Here is a 12,036-nt window from a genome sequence, read left to right on the forward strand (position 1 = left end):
ATTTCTCCATTTGGAACTTGGTCTTACTTTGGATGAGAATTCACTCATTGAATAAAATTGTGTTGAATAAAATTTGCGGTTCTTTTACAATGGATTCCTGTGTTTCATTGATAGATAATACTGTTGATAGATTTATCTCACTTGGAAAACTGTATCTTCAAATACTTAGTTTGCTTTTCAACTGAATCTCACTTGTGGCCATGGAAAAATCTTTGTAGATGCCAAATATAGAATCCTTGATTTGGGTTTTGAGACAGGTTTAAAATCTTGCGCTAATACAATCTCATTTACATATTTTTTTAATATTCTGCCTGTTTTACTTTAATGAGGTTTGATTTCCTATCCCCTAGATCAGAGGTAGGAAACAAAGACCCCTTTATGACTTGTGGACTTCATGGTGGCTCAGGAATTCTGGGAGTTGAAGTCTACAAGTCATAAAAGGCCATCGTTCCCCACCCCCTTCCCTCTAGATGCTAGAGGGAAGTTTTAATAGTGTCTCCCACGTGGAAGGCCTATGTCCCTGCAGGGATGAAGCCATTGAAAAACATTGCTCATGTATTGCTGCACTGTCCTTTATATAATAGTGCTCCAGGATTATCAGTCCGTTTCCCCACTTTCTTAGATTTGCTTGAGGAGCAGGTAGTATAGTTTCTCTTGGAAAACTAGCCTGCTAATATCTTCATAAAATAGCTAAATTCTTAGGACTTGTTTATTGTCTTTTATATAACTTTATTTCATTTTTTAAATATGTGATTCTTGTGGCTTATGCATGGTGCATATTGAATTATTAATTTTTAATGACACAAAACTGAATTTGACAAACTATAAAAATATTCTTACGAGTTAATTTAAAGAGCAATAGATTATATCTACACAGCTAATGCTGCATTCTTGTTTCATTATCTTCTCCCTTGTTAGATGTACCTATCCATGGGATGATTCCTATGAACAATGCTACCAAAGGCTGCAATGAGTCTATGGATGATATCACAGGACCTTGTAGTTGTCAAGATTGTTCCATTGTCTGTGGCCCGAAACCAGTACCACCACCACCTCCTGCCCCTTGGCTTTTGCTTGGTTTGGATGCCATGTGTGTTATTATGTGGATCTCCTATACAGCATTCCTTCTTATTTTCTTTGCAGTGGTTTGTGGTGTCTGGTGTTACAGGTAAATAGCCATTTAAAGCACTTTACATTGAAAATATTCCAAAACTGTTTATATACTATTAAATCAATTTATGCTTACTGTTTAGCATCACTTTTAGAAACATTTCTGTTCCTCACTAATGGTTTCTCAGTTAAATAGTCAATAATGTTTCATATCTCTAATATGAAATACAATGTAAAATATGGAAATGGGCATCCTCTAGATATGAAAACTAAATAAAATAAAATAAAAATAAAATGTTACATATTTGACCACTTAATCTATTAACATATAATCAGATTTAGCAAAAACATATGGGACGAGGGAAAGAATTCTTATACTGTAAACGGTTGTGTTACATTGAGATCTCTTTTTTTTGTTAGTGTTGATTTACACAAAATTTTGGCCTTGATCAGTGGGGATAAATGAATGGTATGCTTCATTTATTACTGGTGATTCTAAACTACAGAGCCATCAGAAAATGGGCTGAGTAAGCATAATTTAGAATGTTAATAACCATGGGATTTTTTTCCCCTTTCTAATTGCTTGCTGAAAAAGGAGGATGGTCCGGTTGAATGGCCTTATTAAATACAGCATGTAACATTAGTTACAAACTGATGTTTTGAAAAGCTGTCTGTTAGACAGTTTCTCATCATGATAGATCTTAGTTTTTAATACCAAGTCATCTAAAAAGAAGGCACTTCAGAAAAACAAGAAAGAAAGACAGATGAAGGCCCTCTTAGTTATCTTCCAGCTGGACTGTCTCTTCCTCACTCTTCATTTCAGAATATTTTTGCTGAAAAATATTTTTAGATCTTCTTGAGTGCCCCAAGTTTCAATAATATTCAAGTCTGTGAACTATAAGGAACATTCCAAAAACTTTATTTCCTCTTATTACTTCATGGTTGATTTGGAGATATGTTTCTTATTTTCAGGTGTCTTGCTGAAATAATTACTTTTCAGGTACTCATTGCAATTTAAGTTTGATAAGAGATGCCTGTACTTTTTTATATAATTATACTTAGTCAAGTAGCCAATAGTTTATCTACAGTATGACATAAATTAATGTAGAAATGCTTACTTCTGCTACATTGTGCTTATATAATTTACAGGAAGAGATATTTTGTTTCTGAATATACACCAATTGATGGCAATATTGCATATTCTGTTAACTCACATCAAAATACTGGTAAGTTTTAGAATATAAAGGAACCAATATTTGTGCTAGAAATAACGGCCACAAATGTTAATTGCATGCTTTCTTATGGGACATAATGGTCTGAACTGTTTTGGATTTCATTATAATTTATTTGCTATCAGTGACAAATAATTAGAGGGTAAAATTGTTTCCTTCTTTCCAACTCTATTTTACCAGTGTAAAAGCCTATACTCCCTAATTATTTATATTGTCTCCATTCTCACAGCATTAACTCTGTTGTCACGTGGCAGCCCTATCATATCCCTTTTCACATGAAAACTTTTTAACATAGTTCTTTTTTCTCCACTCAAAATCTTGAAAACATTCAAATTTTCATAAAACTATGTTGGACACAGAAATCTGAATTATTCATTCTGATTGTGTCAAATCGAATACTTCTATTGTGATTTTCTTTATAGTAAAAAAGAAAAAATTGTTACCAACAATTCATAGTTTCAAAAATAACAGGACAATAAAAACATGTCTAATTAAAGGTTTTGTGCAGTTGTATGTTATTTGATATTTGTGATTGTGTCATTGCAGGAGAAGCTACTTGGTGTGAAAGATTTGGTGAGAAATTTGAGAATGCTTTAAGAGTTACATTTACGTCATGGGGAGCTTTTTGTGTTCGGAATCCACGACCTGTTATTCTGTTCTCCTTGGTTATCATTGCCATGTGTTCCTCAGGCTTGGCATTTTTCAAAATAACTACAAATCCTGTAGATCTGTGGTCAGCCCCAAATAGCCAAGCTCGAAGAGAGAAGGAATACTTTGATACTAATTTTGGACCTTTCTTCCGTACTGAACAACTCATTATTCAGGCGGTGAATACTACTCCAGAGATCTATGTACCATATCTTCCGGGACCAGCTGTTCCTTTTGGACCTCCACTTACAAAACATATCTTGCATCAGGTAATGTAGGAACTAATATATTGATATTCATTTAGTGTGGGTACAAGTTAAATGCATATTCTTCTGTTTGATCAGCAGAATTTCTAGTGAACATTTAGGTTGGATCCTATGGAATGAGTTATGCAAAAGCTGATTATTATTTTTTGGACTGTACTATGATACATTAAGAGTATCAGGGAGAGATTGCTTGTGGAAAATAAAAGGCATAAAAACTAATATGGGTCATAGATTAACTTTCAAATCAAGGAATAGGATCAGTGGCCGGGGGAATTATAAGATTGCAGGAAAAATGCTTTTAATTAAAACATACTCTTTTGCTAGAAAGCTCAATAAATTACATATTCACTTAAAGAATATGTGTGTATATATGAAAGCAACTTTTTTGCTAGAAAACTCACTAAATTTTATGTTCACTTAAGAAAGAAAGTACACAGAAACACACACACATTCACACTTTCTTTTTCAATACTATGATACTGTATTTAATATTGTATTTTTTGTCAGTTAAATTGATTCTGATTTTTTAAGAAAAGTACTGTTTCAGAATTTGCTAAAAAGTTATTTTGGCTCATTGTGCTTGATATCTTTTAATTAAAATGTTGATTACAATTAACTTCATCTATCATATCTTAAAGATACAGAGAGAAAAGACTCTGTCCCATTGGTATACTAAGTAATACATTTTTTTATTCTCTCGTATTTGCAGATACTAGATTTGCAAAATGGTATTGAAAACATAACTGCATCTTATCAAAATGAAACTGTAATGTTGAAGGACATTTGCCTGGCGCCTCTTGCTCCCTACAATAACAACTGTACTATTCTGAGTGTTCTCAACTACTTCCAGAACAGTCATTCTATCCTAGATGCTCGCATTGCTGATGAATTCTATACCTATGCCGACTTCCACTCTCACTTCTTATTCTGTGTTAGGTAGGCCCAGTCAAAAATACCATCCCTGTCTCATGATTACATACTTTTGTAACTTTAAAATGCTGTTAGGCTGATTTTCTTTTCTTTATATTGATATACTTGGTTAATTGCTATGACGGCTCATCAATGACATAGTATTCAAACCAGTAATACTTTCGGTTGTTTGATAAATAATTTTCTTTGCTTTTTTCTTTCAATTTATTGTCTGTCTATGTTGTATGCTACCCAGACTTGCAATGCATGAATTGGGTAGCCTTATCAACAAACGAGCAAAAAACAAACAAACAAGCAAGCAAGCAAATAAATAAATAAATAAATAAATAAATAAATAAATAAATAAATAAATAAATAAATATATATCCTCCCAAAGCTAAACAAATAGGTTAGCACAATTAATGAATTCTGTCTTGAAATATAATTGGTAAGCATGCATTTGCCCAAGAGTTAAGACTTACTTTAAGATCAGCCATAATTCCCTGTCTTGGGACCTTGCTTAATATTACTTAAAACAGATCAGAATGTGATTTATTGAAACATATGTACTAACCAAGCCAGAATACTTCTCAATATATTATTGTAGGTCTCAGATAATACAAATTATCTAAAATATGAATTTGTAAAGTAAACTACTGTGCCCTAAAATTTTCCAAATTAAGACATATTTTGAAAGTTTGTAGTTGAAAAAATATTGTTCAATAATTTCTAAATTACATAAACAGCACATATTTAGTTCTAAAATTTGTGTTCTCTAAAGGTCTTCTGAAAAGCCAGGTCTTTATATGTCACTACAGTTTACTGCAATATTGTCATAAGAAATACCAGCTTACAGATCACATTGTGTCCAAATTTGATAGGGCTCCAGCATCTCTGAATGACACAAGTCTCCTTCACAAACCTTGCTTGGGGACATTCGGTGGTCCTGTCTTCCCATGGCTGGTGATGGGAGGATATGACAGTAAGTGTGATGTACTTGTTCATTTTATTGCTGAAATAAGCAAGCCTATAAATCCACTTTCTTTTTAGACAGGCCAAATTATACCATCCCTATATTGCAGATATGTAAATTGCTGCTGATTTTTATTTGCTAATAAAATGTGTGGGACATTATAACTAACAAATTATTGCTTCTTGACTATAGAGAATGAAATGTACTGGCAAGAATTCAAGCAGATGCAAAATGCTAGTTTGCTCCTATTTTTACAAGTAAGGTAGCTTCATTTTAAACAAGTATGTGTGTAATGGTGAGGAGCTTGATAATGCTGAACTGGTACCCTTATTTTGTATTTTATGTGTGTGTCTTCGAAATAGTTTCTCATCTACTTTATTCTTTTATTAACTATTTAGATGAAAATTATAATAATGCCACAGCACTTGTGATCACATTTCCTGTCATAAATTACTACAATGACACAGAAAAGATTATGAAAGTTTTGGCTTGGGAAAAGGAGTAAGTTTTTTTCTAAATTAGGTTTATCTGATATAATCTTTATAAACTTTTCAAATTGAAGTTCAGTAAACTATTCCTGCTTACTACCAAGTCCTTTATTACTACTAATAATAAAGATATGCTTTACAGTGTTTTAAGTGCTCCAAAATAAAGCAGCAACCATGTTTTTATAATGTGAATACTTATTTATTTGAATATTTATTTAGAAATAAAGTGTTTTTTGATATTAATAACGTTTTCAGTTCTTTCAGTATAGGAATTATATTATACAAACCTTGTTTTACACTTACAACCAATAGATTTCATTTTAAAATCTTAATTGGGTAGTTCAAGGATAGTTTTAATTTGAAATATGTGAAAAAACATGTTACGTTTAAGAAATGTAGGAACTTACACAAAAATTAGAATATATTGGCAATGCAGGGTACAATTTAATAATAAAATATTGAAATAATTTGTGCACATTTTGCTCAAAGATTTGTGTTTAATAGAGATTGGTTAGTCTAGCTTTCTTAAAAATTATTGACACTCTTATCTGTTTTTCAGGTTTATCAATTTTGTGAAAAACTATGACAATCCAAATTTAACAATTTCCTTCTCTGCTGAACGTAGTATTGAAGATGAAATAAATCGAGAAAGCAACAGTGATGTTCACACTGTTGTAATTAGCTATGCAGTCATGTTTGTGTACATTTCCTTAGCTCTTGGGCATATTAAGACTGCTGCTAGATTCTTGGTATGCATCTTTTTAACTATTGAAATTAAATAGAGAGTTCAGTGTCTTGCAAGTTTAGTTAAAATTTTAGCATCTTAATGTTTATTTTTATTTTATCCTTTATTTTGAACATTTACCTCTGTAACAGCTAGGTGTTACAGAGGTAAATGTAAAAATTGGTGTAAAAATACACCAATGTAGGTGGGTAACATACAATATCAGGAAAGTCCACACCAGTATGTGCTGTAAAATATCCCCACAGTCTTCTGGAAATTAGCAAATTTATTTATCAATTTTTTAGTAGTTTTTGTCTTAAAAATTTATGGAGATACACATGGTGAGCTCCCTAATTGCATTATACAATACAGTATATGTCAGTGATGGCTAACCTTTTCCGGACCGAGCACCCAAAGCACACCCGAACCCCCAAAATGCAATGTGCCCCCCATGCATGTGGTGCAGCCCTTCCACATGTGGTCCACCCCCCGCGCATGCGCAGCAGAGATCCGAAGACCAGCTGGCCAGTGGAAGGCGCACACATATACAAAGCAGAGCTGAGCTGGGGCGACAGCTCGTGTGCCCACAGAGAGGGTGCTGCATGCCACCTCTGGCACGCGTGCCATAGGTTCGCCACCACCGGTATATGTTATCTAAAAGTACTGAAGATAGGATGTTTCAGAACAATAATTTTCCTAAATAAGTAAAAGAGAGATGAATGTATATTACATATTTCCTGAATTAGAAATGGATGTTCCTGATGTTGCCTATTTACTTTATATTTCTTTGGATGAAATACACGTGCTTGTTTTGGCACAACTAATAAATTGCAGCTGGTTTGACAATCAAACTATTAAACTGTAATTATATTGTAATTATATTTCAATGTATGTTGTCTTTATTTACTAGGTGGATTCAAAGATCTCATTGGGCATTGCAGGCATCCTGATTGTGCTAAGTTCAGTTGCGTGTTCTTTGGGTATCTTCAGCTATTTTGGAGTCCCTCTAACACTAATTGTTATTGAAGTCATTCCCTTTTTGGTGTTGGCTGTTGGAGTGGACAACATTTTCATTATTGTTCAGACATTTCAGGTATTTTTGTTAATATAACATATATAGTAAAATGATATTTGCATACGCACCATTTTGTTGGAATAAATTAGTGGTGTGTTTAACCTATGATTCTTTCTCTGGCTCGGATAGGAAATACAAGCCAAAATGATAATCTGTCTAGCTCACCCTGTTGGTAATAGCTCTCCCAAGGTTTAGATGGAAACTTTTTACAACTTATCTAGAAATTCTGAAAACTGAACTTTGGATCTTTTTTGACAATGTGAGCCTGCTGATAAATCATGGCCTCAAAGAAGCCAAGAAGCTGGAACCCTATGGTGGTTCTATTGTAATTAATATAGTTTGGCTTTTTGCAATAATGTGTTGACAATACACTAACCTTTTAAATACTATTTGGGTGGCACTGAATATCAGTTTCTGGGAAGCAACGAGAATACTATGTTTGCAGGCTTTCTGGAAAGCTTCATTTGACCTCTGTATGAAACAACCTGCTCTTCAGCATGGTGCAAGAGTGTGCCTGCTGACACTTCCCTCATGCCTGCAAGCTCCCTTGTATGGAATAGTCGCAAGTGATGTCTGTTACAGGAAGAAAGGTTTCGTGGCCATGATTCATAGCAAGCATGGCAAGTATTTGAAAGGCATTTTTCAAATATACATATGCTTATATATGTGTATATATGCAGTTGCTTAATTCTGATAGTTCCCCCCCAAAAAAAGCATTTCCTCTGTGTATGCACAGACATAGAACAAGGAGAAGCCTTTTAGAAGAAAACAAAACACCAAACATTCCAGGCAGGAAGGAGTTTAATCCTAGAAGGATAGCCATATTGATAAACCTTACAAAGTATCCCTTTCTAGGGTTTTGAAAACCCAGTAATAACAAGACTAAAAAGGGGGGGATTAATTTAGTCTCGTTTACTAAAACATTGTGTTGCATTTCATCTAAACAGGAAATAGGATAATTGCTACAGCAGTGAAAAAGATGATTGCCTGTTATCAGAAGGGAAACCAATATTTAGGTTGGAGAAACTCAGGCCAATGATACGCTGCTGTTCATTTTGGATTTTTACAATATTTTAAAAGAAGAATATTTAGAATTTCTGAGAGTTTTTACAGTGTGCGTGCATACATATGAGTGTTGATGTAGGCCTGAATGACCATATAGATATAAAATATATTACTGATCGTTCAAAAAATAAATGGATAGCCTAGAGCCTTTGCAGGTTGCAAAGGAAACATATTTCTACATTTTCTTAACAAAAAACAATCTATCATAGATCTGAGACAGAATTTGATTTAATGAGTGAATTATAATTTCAGAGAGATGAACGGCTTCAAGATGAAACTTTAGATAAGCAGATTGGTCGAATCCTTGGAGAGGTGGCTCCTAGCATGTTTCTTTCCTCATTTTCAGAGACAGTGGCTTTTTTCTTAGGTAAGATTTTTAAATTTTTGGGTACTTAGGATTTTGGAATTTATTACTTTCTCTTATTCCATGACCAGTATTTTAAAAAAAGTAGAATAGCTAAAGCCATTATTTCCAAATCCTTGAAAGTCAACAACAGCCCCAAGTGAAGTGAATAGAGGTGTTTTAAAAGGAACAAGTAAAATACATTTCAGTAGAATGCCAAAACTGGTGAAATATAAACTGCCAAATTCTTGATACAGTGTGGAAACATTATTTTAATACAGATCTGCAGAATACTACCCATATTTTTACTTTTCACCAAATATATCTTATAAAGCTGCAAAAAGGGATATATTATGGAATGAAATCATAGAATTGACTTCACTTCTGCAAGTTATTTCTGAATTTAAAACATCTGTTCAGTTAAATGCTGAGTATTGAGACAGAGCCCTTAAGCATATTGCTATATAGTGAAACATTTTCTGAGGTCGTTGTATGGCAGTCTTGGCAAAGTATCTTCATAGGAAACCAGAATTTGGCAAAAAATCACAATGGTAATGCCTACTCTTTGGAATGCTTTTATAGAAGTATTGCCTATTATCTTGGTATATTGCTTAGGCACATGCAAACCCACCCACCACCCGCCATTTTTTTCACCATCTCATGAATTGTAGAAATGTACTGGTTAGTATTTTCTTTACTTTTTAATGACAGTGTTTTACATTAGTTAACTTTTTAAAAAATCGGGTTGGCAAATCGCTTCATGGTATTTTATGAGAAGAGGTATATAAATGTTTGAATATATTCTTTTGTATTGAGTTAGTATGACGTACATCTATTTATTTTTCTCTTTTAGGGAGCTTGTCTACCATGCCTGCAGTTCGTTCATTCTCCCTCTTTGCTGCTGTGGCTGTCCTTATTGATTTCCTTCTGCAGATTACTTGCTTTGTAAGTCTCTTGGGCTTGGATGTTAAGCGCCAAGAGGTAAGTTCGTTATAAACTCTCTTCATATTTGTTTTGGATCAGCATTATTTTAGCAGCACATTCATTTTGGCATTTTATATTCCAGAGTAATCGATGTGATGTCCTGTGCTGTATCAAAAGTCGTGAAGAAATCAGTAGTTTCCATCACTCTAAAAGCATGTTGTTTCAGTTTTTCAAAAACATTTATTCTCCGTTTCTTCTTAAAGATTGGATGAGACCAATTATTGTACGTACACCCTCATTGTTTTAGCTAAAGCTTCTTTTGATTTAAAATATCTAAACTCTAGATAATAATCTAAATGCAATCATGAGTTTTTTTAAAATGGTACAAATATATTTAATTTTATGCATATTTGTGTTCTTCTTTGGCTGATTTTCAGAATAGTAAAAATCAGTTTCATAGTCTGAACAGATTAATGTTAATTTTACTTACATTTACACTGTAACAGGAACATGTTAAATATTTCTTCCACCCTATTGCTAGTGTACCATGACGCTACTTTAATGTTTAAATGGAAGAGCTACAGTAAAATTTCTAGCAGCACTGATTTACTCTATAGATTTCAAATATGTAAACCAAATCTTGAACAGGTTTTAGATAAATGCTATTTTTGAGACAAAGATGATTTTACTGTATTTCAGATATCCATATTTGTGGGTGTGTTATCATTCAGCATAGCAGTTGTCAACAAAGTTGAGATTGGCCTGGACCAGAGATTATCAATGCCTGACGTAAGTTTTTCAACTGCTTGTGCCGCTACTCTTTCTTTCTTTTTTTAGGAACTACTAAAAAATTCCTGAGAATGACAGCTCCCTATTTGTGCATATAAGAAATAGATTAGAGGAGGGAGGGAGGGTGAGGGAGACAGAGACGGGGGGGAGAGAGATAGCAATAGCCCTTAGACTTATATACCACTTCACAGTGCTTTACAGCCCTCTCTAAGTGGTTTACAGAGTCAGTATATTGCCCCTCAACAATCTGGGTCCTCATTTTACCCACCTCGGAAGGATGGAAGGCTGAGTCAACTTTGAGCTGGTGAGAATCGAACTGCTGAACTGCTGGCAGTCAGCAGAGGGAGCCTGCAGTTCTGCATTCTAACCACTGTGCCACCAAGATTGTGGAGATATTTCCTTACTTTATTCTCCTATTCTTTGTGTTCTCTCTCTTTTAAAATAAGGATTCCTATCTGATAACCTACTTCAACGATCTTGGCAAATATCTGCATGCAGGTCCTCCAGTATATTTTGTGTTGAAAGGGCATAATTATACAACGCCAGATGGACAAAATATGGTCTGTGGAGGAATGGGATGTGACAATAATTCTCTGGTACAGCAAGTGTTTGATGCAGCAGAGATTAGCAGCTAGTAGGTATTCATTTTCCTTTTTCCTTAAAGATTTTCTCCTGCAAATAATGTTCTGTTAGAATAGGAACAAACTTTTATTTAGACTCATGATTAACCAGCCTCTTGTGTAAATCCAATATAGGAAAATTATCCAGGTCACACTCTTGATTTATTATTATTTCCTTTTGAATTATTATTATTATGTTCAATGTAGTATCATTTTCCATATCATTCTTGTAGCCTATCATATTTAAATCCATTTTCAAATCAGTGTCAGTCTTGACCAATGAAACCTGTTCCTCTTCCACAGCAACTTTTAAACACACAGTCTGTCTATAGAGGCAGCCACTCTTAAAATTAATTTCTGGGTCCATTGTTCCAAAATAGTATGTTCAGTATTAAAATATTTTGCTTCATTCTGTATTAGTAAGTCAAATTTCATTCTCCTTTCATCAATCCTTGAACTTTTATTTAAAACTTCTTTCAGTAAGAATTGAAGGAAACCTGTCTGGTGTTTTCAAGCTTGTCAATTCAAAGGCTTCTAATTCAGGTAGACCTCAACTTAGAGCAGTTCGTTTAGTGACTCTTCGAAGTTTGAAGTTAAGTGCCACTGAAAAAAGTGACCATTTTTCACACTTACGACTGTTGCAGCATCCCCATGGTCACATAATTTACATTTAGTTACTTGACATCTGGTTCATATATATATGATGGCTGCAGTGTCCTGCAGTCATGTGGTCATATTTTGCAATCTTCTGACAAGCAAAATCAATGGGGAAGCCAGATTCACTTAACAACTTTGTTACTAATTTAATAGTTGCAGTGATTCACTTAACAAATGTGGCATTTGTTAAGTGAATTTTGCCCCATTTTATGA

At 33.8% G+C, this 12,036-nt stretch overlaps 1 protein-coding gene across 1 annotated transcript in view; it reads left to right on the forward strand.

Annotated features, from left to right (window-relative positions):
• The window catches only part of NPC1 (NPC intracellular cholesterol transporter 1), a 45,795-nt gene that overhangs the window by 22,599 nt on the left and 11,160 nt on the right, over positions 1–12,036 (forward strand). Inside the window, exons 6-18 of the mRNA XM_058178451.1 lie at positions 919–1,168; positions 2,260–2,336; positions 2,889–3,259; positions 3,966–4,192; positions 5,047–5,147; positions 5,537–5,639; positions 6,186–6,375; positions 7,261–7,443; positions 8,743–8,857; positions 9,687–9,814; positions 9,900–10,040; positions 10,457–10,546; positions 10,993–11,180. Coding sequence (XP_058034434.1) covers positions 919–1,168; positions 2,260–2,336; positions 2,889–3,259; positions 3,966–4,192; positions 5,047–5,147; positions 5,537–5,639; positions 6,186–6,375; positions 7,261–7,443; positions 8,743–8,857; positions 9,687–9,814; positions 9,900–10,040; positions 10,457–10,546; positions 10,993–11,180 — 2,164 coding nt within the window. The remainder of the gene's footprint in view (positions 1–918; positions 1,169–2,259; positions 2,337–2,888; positions 3,260–3,965; positions 4,193–5,046; positions 5,148–5,536; positions 5,640–6,185; positions 6,376–7,260; positions 7,444–8,742; positions 8,858–9,686; positions 9,815–9,899; positions 10,041–10,456; positions 10,547–10,992; positions 11,181–12,036) is intronic.

The sequence above is a fragment of the Ahaetulla prasina genome, chromosome 3 (genome assembly GCF_028640845.1).
Source record: "Ahaetulla prasina isolate Xishuangbanna chromosome 3, ASM2864084v1, whole genome shotgun sequence".
NCBI lineage: Eukaryota > Metazoa > Chordata > Lepidosauria > Squamata > Colubridae > Ahaetulla > Ahaetulla prasina.